The sequence below is a fragment of the Chiloscyllium plagiosum genome, chromosome 19, assembly GCF_004010195.1.
Source record: "Chiloscyllium plagiosum isolate BGI_BamShark_2017 chromosome 19, ASM401019v2, whole genome shotgun sequence".
Taxonomy (NCBI): Eukaryota; Metazoa; Chordata; class Chondrichthyes; order Orectolobiformes; family Hemiscylliidae; genus Chiloscyllium; species Chiloscyllium plagiosum.
The window spans coordinates 28,257,596-28,273,791 of record NC_057728.1 but is presented as its reverse complement, the minus strand read 5'-3'; the positions used below and the strand labels follow the sequence as shown (position 1 = coordinate 28,273,791).

At 42.8% G+C, this 16,196-nt stretch overlaps 1 protein-coding gene across 1 annotated transcript in view; it reads right to left on the bottom strand.

Annotated features, from left to right (window-relative positions):
- Positions 1-15,831, bottom strand: part of slc13a4 (solute carrier family 13 member 4) — a 115,380-nt gene extending 99,549 nt beyond the window's left edge. The window contains exon 1 of the mRNA XM_043709429.1: positions 15,195-15,831. Within this exon, the coding sequence (XP_043565364.1) occupies positions 15,195-15,287 (93 nt within the window). The 5' untranslated portion in view covers positions 15,288-15,831. The remainder of the gene's footprint in view (positions 1-15,194) is intronic.
- Positions 15,832-16,196: the final 365 nt, after the last annotated feature.

Genomic DNA, 16,196 nt, shown 5'->3' with positions numbered 1-16,196 from the left:
CAATTGCAACATTTAAGAGGCATTTGGATGGGTATATGAATAGGAAGGGTTTGGAGGAATATGGGCCGGGTGCTGGCAGGTGGGACTAGATTGGGTTGGGATATCTGGTTGGCATGGACAGGTTGGACCGAAGGGTCTGTTTCCATGCTGTACATCTCTATGACTCTAATTAATTCATTTTTCTTGGAACGAAGTGGATAATCTCTCACTTCCCCACATTGAAATTCATCTAAAAGTAGTTCTTTGCTCCTTTGGCAGAAGTATTGGTTTAATATTTAGACTAGATTCCCTACAGGCCCTTCAGCCCAACTAGTCCATACTGACCCTCCGAAAAGCAACCCAACCAAACCCATTCCCCCTAACTCTACAGGTAATTTAGCATGATCAATTCACCTAACCTGCAGATCTTTGGAAGGTGGGAGGAAACCGGAGCAGCTGGAGGAAACCCATGCAGACATGGGGAGAATGTGCAAACTCCACACAGACAGTGCCTCAAGGCTAGAATTGAACCCGGGTCCCTGGCGCTAACCACTGAGCCACCATGCCGCTAAATGTTCCAATATTTCTCATTCTTCATCACTAGATTTATGCATTAACAGCTCCACCCAATTTACTTTGGGTGATTTGTTTCCCATTCTTTTGAAGTTTTGCTGATTAAATTTAAAATCTTGCCTTTGACTCTCTATCTCAAATTGAATATCAAATTCAATGATATTATGGTCAATAGTAGCAAGATGTTTCCTTATACAGTGAAATTGTTAACTTACTTTGATTTGAATATAAGAAAATCAGGCACGTTAGAACATAAATCTGTAGACACAACAACAGAATAGCTGGGCAATATTAACTTGCTAACTACTGTTTTGCAAAGTTGAACTTCACCTACTCAGAATGCTACCAAATTGTCTCCTTTCTCTCCACCATTTTCAGTTCTTTCCTTTTATGATATTAAGTGATTGGTTATACTTGAAGAACATATGACACTTTGAATAGTTCTTTAAGAGGGGAATGTGGCTTTCTTAGTCTGGGATAAAAGTTAAATCAGTTGACTTGAACTCTCTGACCTTGTTTCCTGTGATAGAAGAATGGTATTTTCTGAGTACCAAAACATATAAACAAGTCTGTTCTAGGACACTGTGTTTACTCAAATGCAAGTCACAGCTCCTTGCCTTGTTAAATTCATAGAGGATACTCAATGACAAACAACTTTGTGTTTTTGTATGATATATCAAACAACCAAAATGTAGTTAGAATAGCACTAACAAATCTGAAGTGTATGGGGCGGCCAAACTTTTGTCAATGATTTCTGCTTCAATTCTTGATTTACGTTTTATTCAATGTTATTTCTGACAATTTTTATTAAGAGGTCATGGATTCTGTGCTGGCTAAATGGGTATCTAGACCACATGATATAGCACTGAAGTATCCAGCTCAGGAATATCCCAGACTTGGCTACTGGTCAATGTTGTCATCTCATCTATTGCAGCAGTTGGAATCCCTGTAAGTGATCTCAGTTACCCTGATCCAAGAAAGATAAAATAATCAATCATTACACTGATGATGATTATTATCTGAAAGTGTTCATCTTTAGACAGCCTCCAAAGAAGGACTTGAGCTCAGCTAGAAAGTATTCCCTCAGTGTTGAACTGCCTGCAGATACTAATTGCTCAAAACAAGATCCACAGGCAGCAATAGGATAAATTACCAAATTATCTATTTTGCTGCTGTTGTATAAGGGATTAATGTTGGCCCTGGACACCAGGGAGAATTCATGTCCTCCTATTCAAGATCAAATACTAAATTGGGATTTTGTTTCAGTCTACCTGAGAGGCTGACTGGGGCCTCAGCTAAACGTCTTCATAGAAAATCTTCTCATCCAAAAAACTTGTAATATTTTCATCTCCAAATCACACACACATAATTTTCCAGCAATTCTATGGGTGATTCACAGTCTTGTGACTTCCATCTTCATTTATCCTGCATTGTGAATATTAACATGTCACCAGGACTTTTTTATATATTGTTTTTTTCATGGGATATGAACATTGCTAAAAAGGACAGTGTTTGTTATCCATTCCCCCATTTTCAAAATTAGCTTCCTCATTTTATATTTTTGGTGTCATAACTGAATAAGAAGAGACAACTGTTTTTACCCTGTTTCTTCAGATTATGTGTTTTAATTTACTGTGGCAAGTCATTTAATTATATTCACTGTAATTGGAATTAACTTTGAATATTCAGATTTTTGAAGACACTGTGGGGTATGTGATTGAAAGTGTGAGCTGATAATGGTGCAGTGAGAGAAACAGAGGGTGTCATTTTAACATTTTAAATCAGTTAGTTTTAGGTTCAAGTGGAATTTTAAAATGCAAAATATCGCAAATCAAAGTCACACATTTCTAGTTTTAATGGGATGAAGGAAGGCAATCGTCTGCTCCCAGGAACTGGATCACTTATTAGATATTTTCTCTCCTTTCCAATTTTAACTCTGAAGCAGGAAACCCAGAAACTAAAGGGAGACAAAACCCATGTGATAGAGATAATTGTGTTTCCAACATTATTCGGGGGCCATGATAATTAAACCTCCTTCCTTATTCTTTTGGTGAGACAATCTTTTCCACCCTCTGATTTGACCCTTTCCCAACTCCCAACTCATCATATAAGGTCACCACTCTGACATCTCTCCATGCCATCTTCCTAACCACACTGAACCCACATGGCAATCCACACTCAGAGCTGCAGGAATATCTGCTGCTGGGCTCTGACTTGTTCTCAAGCTTGCCTTTCCCAGAAGTTTGTCAAGATTAGAATGGTGCTGGTAAAGCACAGCAGGTCAGGCAGCATCCGAAGAGCAGGAAAATCAATGTTTTGGGCAAAAGCCCTTCATCATGATTCCAGCACCACTCTAATCTTGACTCTAATCTCCAACATCTACACTTCTGCCTTTCCCAGAAGTTTAACAATCTGGTTGGTTCAATTCTTTTGGCTTCTAGGTGGAGAATCTGTACAAAGAAACTATAGAGCTTCCTGGTTACTGTTCACCCAACAAGCCCCACACTCAAACTTTACCATCAAACGTTGCACTCCAGCTGTCTTACCAAGTTGCATACTCCAACCCTCCTCTCCTCCCAAGCCCCATACTCCAACCCTTCTCTCCCACCAAGCCCTGCACTCCAACCCTCCTGTCCCACCAAGCCCCACACTCCAATCTTTCTGTCCCACCAAGCTCCATCCTCCAACCCTCCTGTCCCAACAAGCCCCATACTACAACCCTCCTGTCCCACCAAGCCCCACACTCCAACCCTCCTCTCCTCCCAAGCCCCATACTCCAATCCTCCCCTCACACGAAACTTCAAACTCATATCCTCCTGCCTCACCAAGTACCCAATTAATAATCAGTCCTGTCGGGCCAGCAGCAGCAGTTATGGGAATTATATACTATCAGACAGGCAATTAGAGATGTAGGGCCATCACAATCCTAGGGGGTCTCTCCATCGATCATTAAGAAGCATGCAAGGGTGGAGGGTCTTTAGCACAGCAGGGTGATCATTGCCCAAAGGGGTACATAAGAGAAGGGTATGTGACATTTAGGAAGGACTGGAAGCTAGATATGATTTTAGGAGGAGCTCTGTTAATTAAAGCTGATATTAGCAAAGTAGAAAGGGCTGACCTAAATTTAGGAAACCAGGATATAGAAGTAATCTGGGTAATGATGAGGAATGATAAGGCACAAAGGCATGTATGGGAATGGCATACATGCCTTTTAACAGTAACCACATTCTAGGAAAGGACATCAAGGAAGAACACATGGAAGCTTGTCAAGAGGGTACAGCAATTATCATAGGGATTGGTGAATTATCATAGGTTAGGTGAATTGGCCATGCTAAATTGCCCATAGTGTTAGGTGACGGGGTAAGTGTAGAGGAATGGGTCTGGGTGGGTTGCGCTTCGGTGGGTCAGTGTGGACTTGTTGGTGCGAAGGGTCTGTTTCCACACTGTAAGTAATCTAATTAAATCTAATCTAATCTAATCTAATCTAATCTAATCTAATCAATTGCTGACGTCATAGTGAAAGCACCCCTGGCTTGCAGTGGCCATAATATGATTGAATTTTACATACAATTTAAGGGAAAAAAAGTGTTTGTCCAAGATCACTATTTTCACCTTCAACAAAGGCAATTATGAGGGCATGAAAGCAGAGCTAGTGAAAGTAAACTGGCAATTTATCTTAAGGGATAGTCAATAGAGATGGAGTGGCAAATATTAGGGGAATATTCTAAAGAGTACAATATAGGGGGTTCTTGTGGGGCAGTAGTAGTGTCCCTATCCCCAGACTAGGAGGCACAGGTTCAGTCCCATCTGCTTCAGAGGTGTGTAATGCATGAAGATACATGGACATGGAGAGATCGCATCTAGAGTACAGTGTACAGTAGTGTACTTATCAAAGGTTGTTAATGCATTGCAAGCAGTTCAGAAAAGGCTTACTGGGAGGGGGGGGCTGATTTAATAACATCCAACATATGAATGTTTATACTAATGAACATGATCTTATACAGGGTGTAGTTTTAAGGTCCTGATATATGAACATTTCCTGTACCCTCAAATGGCTCCTTTACATTGTCCTGAATTGTGTTCCAAATTGAAGACAAATTAATTTGCAAATGGACTCCAAAACAGAACCCAGTTGCAACCTGGGGACTGTCTGTACTAGACTAATACCTGGAGTTAGTGGATTGCCATATGAAAATGTCAGATAGGACGGGCCTGTACCTTTTGGAGTTAATGGTAACTTAATTGAAACACAGAGATCACTTGACCTGGTGGATAAGAAAAGGATGTTTCCTGTTGTTGGAGAACCTCGAACTACGGATCATAGTTTAAAAATAAGGGGTTGCCCATTTAAGACAGAGATGAGAAAACATTCTCTCGTTCAGAGTGTTGTGAGTCTTTGGAGTGGTCTACTCCTGTTCCTTGTTTGTATTTGTCAAGGTTGGGGTGAGATGGGAGGGCGATGAAAGCAGAGATATTTGTAGAGACAGGGACAAGGAGTAAGACAGTGATAGGGAGGCATTCAAGGAGTATGAGGGGCATTTGGATCCGCATCAGAAACGGAAGTTATTAGCAATGACCATTATCATGGTCTCCACTGGGGAGTATTGAAGAGGAGGATGAGATTCATGAAGATATAATGTCAAGGTTCAACAGGCAGGCAGGCAGTTGAAGGCAAAATTCAAATTACTCCATCCTCCAATTGGCAGGGGAGGATGGTGAAAGTGTTAGGTTATAGCGAGGTGAAGGATCCATGGAAGATCTGGGGGGATACCTGTTGGTCAGGCAGAGCCCAGTGCTGACTAAGTCCACCATGAGCTACACTTCCTGCCATTACTTGCCATTTTCTAGGTGCAAATTGCAACTGAGAAATGAATCAAACAATGTGTCTGGTCAGTTTGATGGGTAAATGCACAGCATCTGTGTCTGCACGACAATAGGATGTTGAAGGGACAGAAAAAAAAGCATGTATTTGCAAGCTGCAGTGTGAATTAGCTTGCAAAAATTTCTTTGTCCATATTCAATGCAGGCAGAGTGAATGTGCTGAGGACTCAAATGTCAGGTGAAGTCATTTTGCACCCTGCAATTTGTACTTGGAAACCTAACATTATCATTTAAATGATGTAGAAGTTAGTGGCATATTGTGCTTTGCACAATGGGAGCAGAAAAGGTGACGTGGTAGATGCTGAGGAGCCAGGGCAATGGGGCGCAGTCATGCGGAGAGGAGGATGAGGACATTGAGCTGGATGAAGGTCTCCTTATGGATGACAGGTCTCAGCTGCCTCAAGCATTAGTTGAAGGTGAGGTGCAGAAGACCATCACGGAATATGGAATAGTTGTTGCTCATGATACCAGCATTTGGTTTGCATTGTGGGGTGAACTCTATTAGTTTTTTTTGTGTTCCTTTGAGATCCAGAGGAGGTCCAGAATTTCATGGACTACCTTTGATATCTCCCAATGGTACAAGACCTGCACCGATATTATTCGGTACTGATATGGAAGGTCTAATCTAAGAGCTAAGCTGAAACTATGCCTAGCCTGATATGGTAATGGTGGTGTGGATCTGCCGGCATCATGAAGAGATCAACAGTGGGAAGAATGTAAAGAGACATTAATGGAGAATATTCTGCAAAAATGTGAGTTACTACCTGAAGTGCATAGACCTTTAAGAAAGGAGCAGCCAGTCAGTCAACTGCTGAAAAGTGTTCCAGTGGACCTCCATCTGTATAGGCTTGTGGAAGCTAAATCAGCTAGTATGTGCACTCCATGGCAAAAAGGTAACCAGAAGCAGGGAGAAACATTGCAGGTAAAGTCAGTTTGGGCTACAGATAGTCACATTTGGGAAGTAAGGGAGTAGATCTGAATTGTAATAAAAACTGAAAGAACTGCGGATTCTGTGAATCAGAAACAAAAAACAGAAGTTGCTGGAAAAGCTCAGCAGGTCTGGCAGCATCTATGAAGAGAGATCAAAGTCAACGTTTCAGGTCCAGTGACCCTTCCTCAGAACTAGTGGTCGCCAGGAAAATGTTGGTTTACATGCAGAAGTTAGGGTGAGGGGAGAGAGTAAACGATAGCTGGGGATAGAACTCAATGAGAGAGAAGAACAGTTGGACAGACAAAGGAGTAGATAATGATCCGGCTAGGAGGATGAATAGCTGTTAATGGAGATTGTTAGTGGCTAACAATAGGTAGTGTGCAATGGCAGACTATGTGATAACAAGGCCTGGTGTGTGTGTGGTCGGGGCTTGGACATGGGGGAGTTCGGGCCTTAAGATTGAACTTGATATTGAGTCTGAAAGGTTGCAGGGTTCCCAAGCAGAAAATGGCATGTTGTTCTTCCAGCTTGTGCTGATCCTCACTGGAGCACTGCAGCAAGCCTGAGACAGAGATGCTAGCTCAGGAACAGAGTGGTGTGTTAAAGTGGCAGGAAACGGAAAACTCAGGCAGAACGTAGATGTTCTTTTTGCCGGCAGAACGTAGATGTTCTGTGAAGTGGTCACCCAGTCTACAGTTTGTTTCCCCAACTTAGCGGAGACCACATTGTGAGCAGCGAATGCAGTTGACTAGATTGTGTGAAGTGTAGGTAAAGTGTGGCTTCACCTGGAAAATATGTTTGGGCCCTTGGGTACTGAGGATGAAGGAGGTTAATTGGCAGGTGTTACACCTTCAGCAGTTGCAGGGAAAGTGCCGTGGGGGTTGGTGTTCGGAGTGAAGGAAGAGTGGACTAGGGTATCCTGGAGGGAAAGGTCCTTGCAACCCCTCTCTCCATCCTATAGACTCCTTTACCCAACTCCAACATTCTCCCTCCCCCTGGACTCTTCCCTCCTTTACCTGCACTCGATCTGTTCATTGAGAACTGCCGATGTGACATTGTCACCTAAATTTCTCTGCCCCCCTCACCTAATCAAACCTATCTCCTTCTGAACTGACAGCACTCTATGCGCTACGATCCAACCCTGACTTTGTTATTAAGGCTGCTGATAAGAGTGGCGTACTGACCTCTACATTGCAGAGACTGAGCACCAGCTCTCAGATACTTCCCCCATCTTCCCCTGGACCACGACCCCACCACGGCACATCAGGCACTCACCTAGTGATCTCCCCCCAGTGCCTCCAAGCGGATAGACCCCCAGCTCCGCACAACTCACTTCCACCTCCTTCCAAAAATCCACAAACAGGACTGCCCGGGCAGACCTATTGTTTCAGCCTGCTCCTGCCCTACAGAACTCCTATCTTCATACCTTGACTCAGTCTTTTCTCCCCTGGTCCAGTACCCCCATCAATATACATCCCTGATTCCTCTGACATTTTATGCCAGTTTCGGAATTTCCAGTTTGCAGGCTCCAGCCCCCTCCTCTTTACCATGGACGTGCAATCCCTTCACATGTCCACACCCCACCAGGATGGTGACAGAGCTCTCCGCTTCTTCCTGGAGCAAAGGCCAGAACCGTCTCCGCCCACCAGCACCCTCCTCCACTTGGCCGAGCTCATCCTCACCCTACAACTTCTCATCCAACTCCTCTCGTTTTCTTCAGGTCAGAGGGGTGACCATGGGTACTCAGCTGGGCCCCAGTTATGCCTGTCTCTTCGTGGAGTGTGTGAAATATTCCTAGTTCCAGTCCTATTCCAGCTCACACCCATAACTCTTTCTCTAATATATCGATGGTGTCATCGGAGCTGCTTCCCTCTTTATCCAAAATTGGAAAAGTTCATCAATTTCACTTCAAATTTCCACCCCTTCCTCACTTTCACCTGGTCTATCTCTAGCTCCTACTTTCCCTTCCTTGACATACCCTGTTTCCATTTGTGGGGATAGTCTGGCCACTAATATTCACTACAAACTCATAGACTCCCATAGCTACCTGGACTATACATCCTCAAACCCTATATCTTGTAAAGACTCCATTCCATTCCAGTTCCTCCATCTCCATCACATATTTTCCGATGATGCCAACTTTGACAAGGGAGCCTCTAAAATGTCCATCTTCTTCGTCAACCAAGGATTCTCCAGCACTGTTGTCAACAGGGCCCTCAACCGGGTCTAACTCATCTCCCACACTTGCAGCCTCACCCCCTCTCTTCCCTCCCACAACAGCGATAGCATTTCCTTTGTCCTTACCTACCATGCCACCAGCATCTATATCCAGCAGATAATCAGCCACCATTTCTGCCACCTCCAACGGGATGCCACCGCCAGACACACTCCCCTCCCTTGTCCGCCTTCCACATGGATCGTTCCCTCTGGGACACCCTGGTCCACTCTTCCTTCACTCCCAACATCCCCCACTGCAACCACTGCCCCACGGCACCTTCCCCTGCAATTGTCAAAGGTGTAACACCTACCAATATACCTCCTCCCTCCTCAGTATCCAAGTACTCAAACACACCTTTCAGGTGAAGCAGCATTTTACCTGCACCTCACACAATCTGCATTCACTGCTCACAAAGTGGTCTCCCTACATTGAAGAAACAAAGCACAGACTGGGTGACCGTTTCACAGAACATTCTGCCCACAAAAAAGATGCTGAGTTTCCTGTTCCATGCCACTTTAACAGACCTATCTGTTCCCCGGCTAATATCTCTGTCTCAGGCTTGCTGCAGTGCTCCAGTGTAGCTCAGCACAAGCTGGAGGAATAACACCTCATTTTCCACTTGGGGACCCTGCGGCCCTCCAGACTTAATACTGAGTTCAATAATGTTAGGGTCTGAGCTTCCCCATGTCCTAGGCCCTATCACACACACCAGGCATTAGTATCACATCGTCTGCCATTACACAGTACCCATTCTTAGCCACCAGCAGAGTCCATTAAAAGCTATTCATCCTCCTAGCCAGATCATTATCCAGTCCTTTTTCTGTACAACTGTTCTTCTCTCTCTTTGGGCTTTATCCCTACATATTGTTTACTCCTTACCCCCTCTCCCCATCTGATCTTCTGCACATAAACCAATATTTTCCTAACTACTATCAGATCTGAGGAAGAGTCTCTGGACCCAAAACAGTAACTTTGATTTCTCTTAACAGATGCTGCTAGACCTGCTGAGCTTTTCCAGCAACTTCTGTTTTAGATCGGAATTGAAAACTGGTAGAGGAGTGGACAATGTTAGGATCCATCTGTAAGTTAAGTCCCTGATGGCAAAGGTAGAAAACTTATCTGTTCTTCATTGTGAAACTAGAAAAGGAAGAGAAAAGAAATACTTACTATTAAAAAAAAATGCTATCATTATGAATAATGCTCTAATGTGCTTAAGGAAAATCTAAAACAGGTCAGACAGGGAGATATCAGCACCCTGCTTTGCGTCGCTAACCTGGAGCTCCTCCAGGATAGTACACAGGCAGGACTTCCTCTTCCCCAGGACTAGCAGAGGAAGCCATGACACCAGACCATGCCACCAGACCATGCCAGCCTACTCCAAAGATGCCACCTGGGTTAAAGTAGTCCCTGCCATCTTGAGGAATGCAATGTAGGAAGAAGCTGAATGTCCTTTTCCACTCAGTCAGTGTATGTGCCATCATCTCCGCCCCGTAATTTCACAGATTCCATTTTGAACAAAGGGAAATTGACGTCTCACTTTGCCACTGGGGACCTGGAAGTCCTAGTGGACAGGGGGTACACATAGTAGCTGCCCATGGAGTATGCCCTGAGATGTTGGCGACCAACGAGGAATCAGAGGAGCAAATGGAGAGCTGACTGCCAGATGACTGCTTCGACTTTCATATCAGGAATTTCATCACCTAATTTCTATCTGGAGAGTGGGAGAATGGGAAACTGTGTATTGATGAGGTGAAATAATGAAATAACACAGATGTCAATCATGTTAATACATGGTACTAGGCCTTTCACCGATCACTGATGAGAATCTTATCTCACTGCTCAACACTTAGGTGGAGATGAGACTTCTTACTCTTAACATCAGGAATCCACTTACTTTTAAGGAATGTCAGACTGCCGATCGTGTACATTTCCCTCAATGGCAAAGCAGCATGCCAATTACCCTTTGTCCAATATGTTGGATGCAACTGACAGGAACTGTCCAGGGCAGCTGTGGACTGCCAGCTTTTGACTGGGTGCATGGCTGGATATCTCATTCTGTGGCCTCCTCAGAAAGTATAGCATAAACTTCCTAACCTTTGCCAACCAGCCTGACCTGCACGAGCAGTGTCCAGTTATCTATGGGCCACTTCAATCTTTTGGCTTCATTTTCAAACAAAATGAAAAATATCTCTATATTCCTTTCCTCAAATGATGGGATTGACTGATTTAAATAGCTCCACACCTGACCTTGATTTTGAGGCAAATCTCTCCTGCACTTCTTATACCTGATGTGGAGATGCCGGTGTTGGATTGGGGTGCACCAAGTTAAAAATCACACGACACCAGGTTATTGTCCAACAGGTTTATTTGGAAGCACTACCTTTTGGAGCACTGCTCCTTCATCAGATTCTTATACCTCACCTCGTGATATTACCATACTGAGTCATTGGTAAAGCTCCTTTTTACCTTAAACCTGTTATATCACTTAACATCCATAGTTCTCTGGTCTTAGTTCCACTCTTTTTCTTTATGGTAACATTTGCTATATACTTTCACTATTTCCTTCTTTAATGCCTCCCACTGCTGACTTTTTGTTTAGGAAGCAGCTGCTCCCAATCCACTTGGGCAAAATTGCACCCAATTTTAGTGAAATTAGCCATCTCCAGTTCATTAATTTTATTCCAAGATTATCCTTTGCCTTTTCCATAAATATCATAAATCCAACTGAGTTATGGTCACTATCTCGAAAAATGCTTCCATATTGAGACATCTTCCACCTGCATGGGCTCATTTCCAAATATTAGGTCCAGAACTATCCCTTTCGTTGTTGAGCTTTTTCCATACTGGATAAAATGCTCTCACACACAAACTTTAAAATTGTGTCCTGCACACCAAGACCTAGATCATTATTTCCACAAGGCAACCTGCTCCTTTAACTCACCAATCCTATTAATATTACATTGTGCATTCACTACATGCAGTAGTGAACTCTAATTTAAGTTTAATTTAGACTTCTCCTTACTCCAATTCCACCAATTACTATTGCCTATGCTAGTGCTATCTGCCTCTTCTAGTATTTTGTGCTCCTTGTTATGACTTTCAATATTCTCTTCAGTTTCCTATATGCTTGTTAATTCAGCTTAAATCCTTCCCAAAAACCACGGACAAAATAAACTACAAGGAATTCCATTCCAGCTCTGTCAGGTACAACCCTTTCAGTTTGCACAGATGCAATCTCCCCCATAACCAGTCACAGTCTCCCAGGAATCTAAAAATCTCTCTCCTGTACCACTTTTCCAGCCTCGTAAATGTCTGGTTTATCTTCCTATTTATTATATGTGGCACTGGGAGTAATCTAGAGATTATGATTTTTAAGGTCCTGCTTGCTAAATTCCTACATAGGTCCCTAAATTCTATTCTCAGGATTGCATCCCCCTCCCCATATATTTCATCAGTATCTGTTCCCCCTCCTCCAGAAGAATGACATGCAACTATTCTGTAACATTCATGACCTATGTATCGAAGAGGCAACAAACCATCCTGGAGTCATGCAGATGGCCACAGAGTTCCTTGTCTGTTCCCATAACTAAAATATTCCTATCAGTATTGCCCTTCCACTGTTCTTTCTCTCCTCCTGAAAAGTTCAAACTTCTGTGATGCCATGGGCTTGGTTCTTGCTGCATCCTTCAAGGATCAATCATTCTCATCAGTATCTAGAATGGAAAACTGGTTAGTGAGTGAGATGTCTGGAGAATGCTGCACTAAAGCATGTTTCCTTTTGGACCGAATGGTAACCATCCCCTCTCTATCTGCCTGTTTGCCCCTAATTTGTTGTGTGACCACCTCGCTGAACATTCTATCCATGTAGATCTCTGTCTTACAGATACATCTCCAGCCACTAATGGAGTCCAAACATTGGAGCTAAAGTTTGTGCTGCCAAAGACACTTACTGCACATGGGCTTACCTAGATCGCGTGCAGTGTCCACGACTCCCTACTTACCATCGCATTATGCTTGGTTGAGCTGCCCTGCCCCATGTTAAACATTTTTTATCGCTTTAATTTTACTTTTTACTGTTTACCCCAGTAGAGGTGACGTATGTTTTTCATTCCTCCAAAACAGATTCTGAATGTTGCTTCATACAGTCAGATACCTGATTGATATTTAATATGCCATTTAATTGTCACATTTGTAGTTAATTGATAGGAGTGTGTTAGAAGTGCGTCGTTGAAAATATACACTTTTTACTTCAGTTTAATGTTCCGATTTTATTTAGCGTAACGTATCTGTTTATATAAAAATGACATCAGATAGATCTAATAAATCAGGGATTGTGGTAAAATCAGAGTACTGCAATTTGACCAGGAAAACCCTTTATGCGTATTCCCGTTCAGGTAGGTCAAGAAACAACAAAAAATGTACAAACACGTGGTCCCAAGCAGAAAATGCAACACCACTAACACCAGTGGCCATCTCAAAGCCGACTATTTCCACCTTGCCTTACAAAACTTGGGAGGAGCTGAAGCCATGAAAATTTAAAATTAAATATTTAGATCGTGAGTGGAAGTTTACTTCAAAATGCATAATGTATTATTCTCGTTACTTAAGTATACAAAGACACAAAAAACAGTGGAAACAAACATTAATTTGTCTTATGGTTTTGCTAAATAGTAATCAGATTGCAATAATTTCCTTTGAATGAGAGTGATAAAGCCTTTGTTCACTGACAGTCCCATTCCAGCAATGAGCTCAGTACATGTAAAATGTTTGGTTTGCTAAATCCTGAAGATGTCTGCAGTACAGACTTTTATGGTACGCACATCCCAACTTCTAAAATGACAACAATCATTAACTGGATGCCAATATTGTCTCCTCATTCATGAGCAATATAAGAATCCCAGTAGGTATGGGATGTGCTGGATGCAGTAATTGTGGCGGCATACGAATTCTTTGCTTCATCCCGTTTACTTATTTACTTCTTTATTAGAGACGGAGTGTGTGAGTTGTAGAAACTTATCTCCTGTTATCTTTGTTTTTGAATGTAATCCTGAAAAACTGATATAGATGACAGTATGTAAAGTGCACTGAGACATGATTGTGTAATTAGATCAAATACCCACTGCCCTTGATGTGATTAATTCCTCCATCAGCACGTTTTTAAGTACGTCTGACTGTGGATTTACATCTTCCTGAGACCAAAGTCCATCGTAATTCCTTTTATAATTGTTTAATTTCTAAGGAATCCTGAAAAACAAAGGATTCACCGAAGTGTTATGCACCATAAGCCCCAAAGAACTTGTTTTCCCAAGTTCTCTGAAAGAGTGCATACAGTTTTGAAACCTTTAAATGACACACTTCTTACTGATCTTATCACGCTTACAGATGGGAGTAACCTAACTTTATTCAAAAGCATAACAGAGCCTTATTCTGAATATTTTTTTAACGTGTTGTGGAATGGAAATGAAAGTCAACGATCGATTAAACTCCCATGATCCGGGCTCCTCCTATAGTTGAATGTAATTAAATGATTAGTTGATACAATTGTGAGCACAAAGACTCCGATGGTCCAAGTTTTAAAAGGTGATATCATTCGTGTCCGTGATTCAGGGAAGGGTACAAGCCTTACACAAAGTTCGGGCCACCACCTACATTGCAACATATTGTCAGAGGTGTCATCCTTCAGGTGAAAGGTTAAACTGAGACCTTGTCTGTCTGTCTGTTTCTGATTAGGCCGAGAGTTATAAATCCTCGGGTACTTTTCAAAGAAAATCGGTGAAACTGCTGCTCCCGATCACCACCAGAACTAGATTTAACTGATATGTCATTGGTGTTCACATTGTAGTCGCATCTCAAGATAATTGATTTTGTATGAAGCACTGTGGAACATCTTTAAGGGACTAAATAGTGTCAATTCTTTATTTCATTCTGTCATCTTAACCAGGATACTTCAGTTCATCCCAGGAATCCTGCGTTAAGGAGTAATAAAAGCATGGGGCCTCTCAATCTCAGTACTTGATAGCTGTTATTGAAAGCAGGTGTAATATTGAGGAGAAACTTGAATTCAATTGTCATACCTCATAAATTTAATAACCCACTGTAAAAGAAAAGCTCCGGACTCACATTAATAAAATCAACTTGGACGAAGTAGTGAAGGATTATACTACATTGGAGAATATCCTTAAATGAAATCACCATTCTGTAGAGAGAAGTAATGTTTAAAACCCATCTCTTTGACCTCTAATTGAGCTGTCTCCTCATGCATTTGTGGAACACACTATGCATCTTTCTACGTTAAAGATATTTTAGAAAGACAAGTGTTTTTCACTCCGGAATCTACGCAAACTATTGATCTGAAAGAACAACTGGCTCTACTACCGAGCATCACTGGTCCTATGCTATCTGAAGTTATGAATAGATTAACTGTAACCCCATAATTTAACTCATTCATTGCTTAAACTGTACAAGCAATACCCCTCCCCATTCAAGAGTTTTGATTAACCAATGCAAAGTTGCTCATGATGCCTGCAGTTAAAGGCATTCACCTGAAACCCGAGCAACAGATGTATTTTTAACAAAGCTAGATGGTAACATTGAATGAAATAGAGCACTTACACTGTCAGGGTAGAGGACAGGCAGGGGTAATAACAGAAGAGGGATCAAGATGACCAGCAACAGCTTCCGGGCTCTCCAGATGTTCCTCAACATCCCGGTGCTGTTTAAACTGCGGGCGTTTTGATGTTGCTGAATGACGGACTCTCTCACTGGAGAGCAGGTTGGAGCCGGGCCTCTGACAAGGCTGGGTACCTTCTGGAAGTTTGAGTGCTCTTCGAAAACACCTGTCCAGGAGAATTTTCTGTGAAAAAAAACCCACCAATAATTCTGCTCTGACTTTCTGCGAGTCTCCGGTGTCCAGTGGTAGTGACAATTTCTTAAGGTCTTCTTTCCGAGGGTTGTTCAAGGGCCTTTCGGGTGTGTAACTCCCTCCCGTGTGCAAGACGTTGATTTCTTCTGTTCAGTTTCAGAGGGTCAGGTTCAGCCACGGAGGCGGCTGTAGACGCTGCGGCGTTTTCTTTCTCCCCTTTCCTGGGACCTGTTGGAAATCTACAAGTTCGCTGTTGACTTTCCTGGATCGAGTTGGAAAGTGCCAGAGTAACTGCAGTTCTTTCGTTGCCTGTCCTTTACCCTGTCCCTGTGTCTCTCTCGACCCGTCAAACTTTGTCCTAGAACTTTTAGGGCTTTCCCCCCCCATGAGAGAAGTGAATTGGAGCTTTGATAGGGTCTGCCCACATGCCGGGAATCCCCGCCAATCAGTGAAGAACAAACTCCTTTTCCTGCCAATCAAATCGTAGCAGTCGATAGCAGGGCGCCTCCCATTGAAAAGTGGGCGGGTGTAATACTGACAAACTCCTCCTGCCATCGCCAAAGACACAGACTGAATCAACAATGCTACCCTGTGTCATCCTGGAACTGGTCTCTCCTCACCTTCAACACAAGGAGGAGCTCAGTGTCGCTTCTTCACACTTATCTCTCCGTCAAAGATCTTTGGTAAACTTGAACCAAAACAGCGTGGGCTATAACCGGAGGCGAAAATTCACTGAGTGGTAAAGATATCAG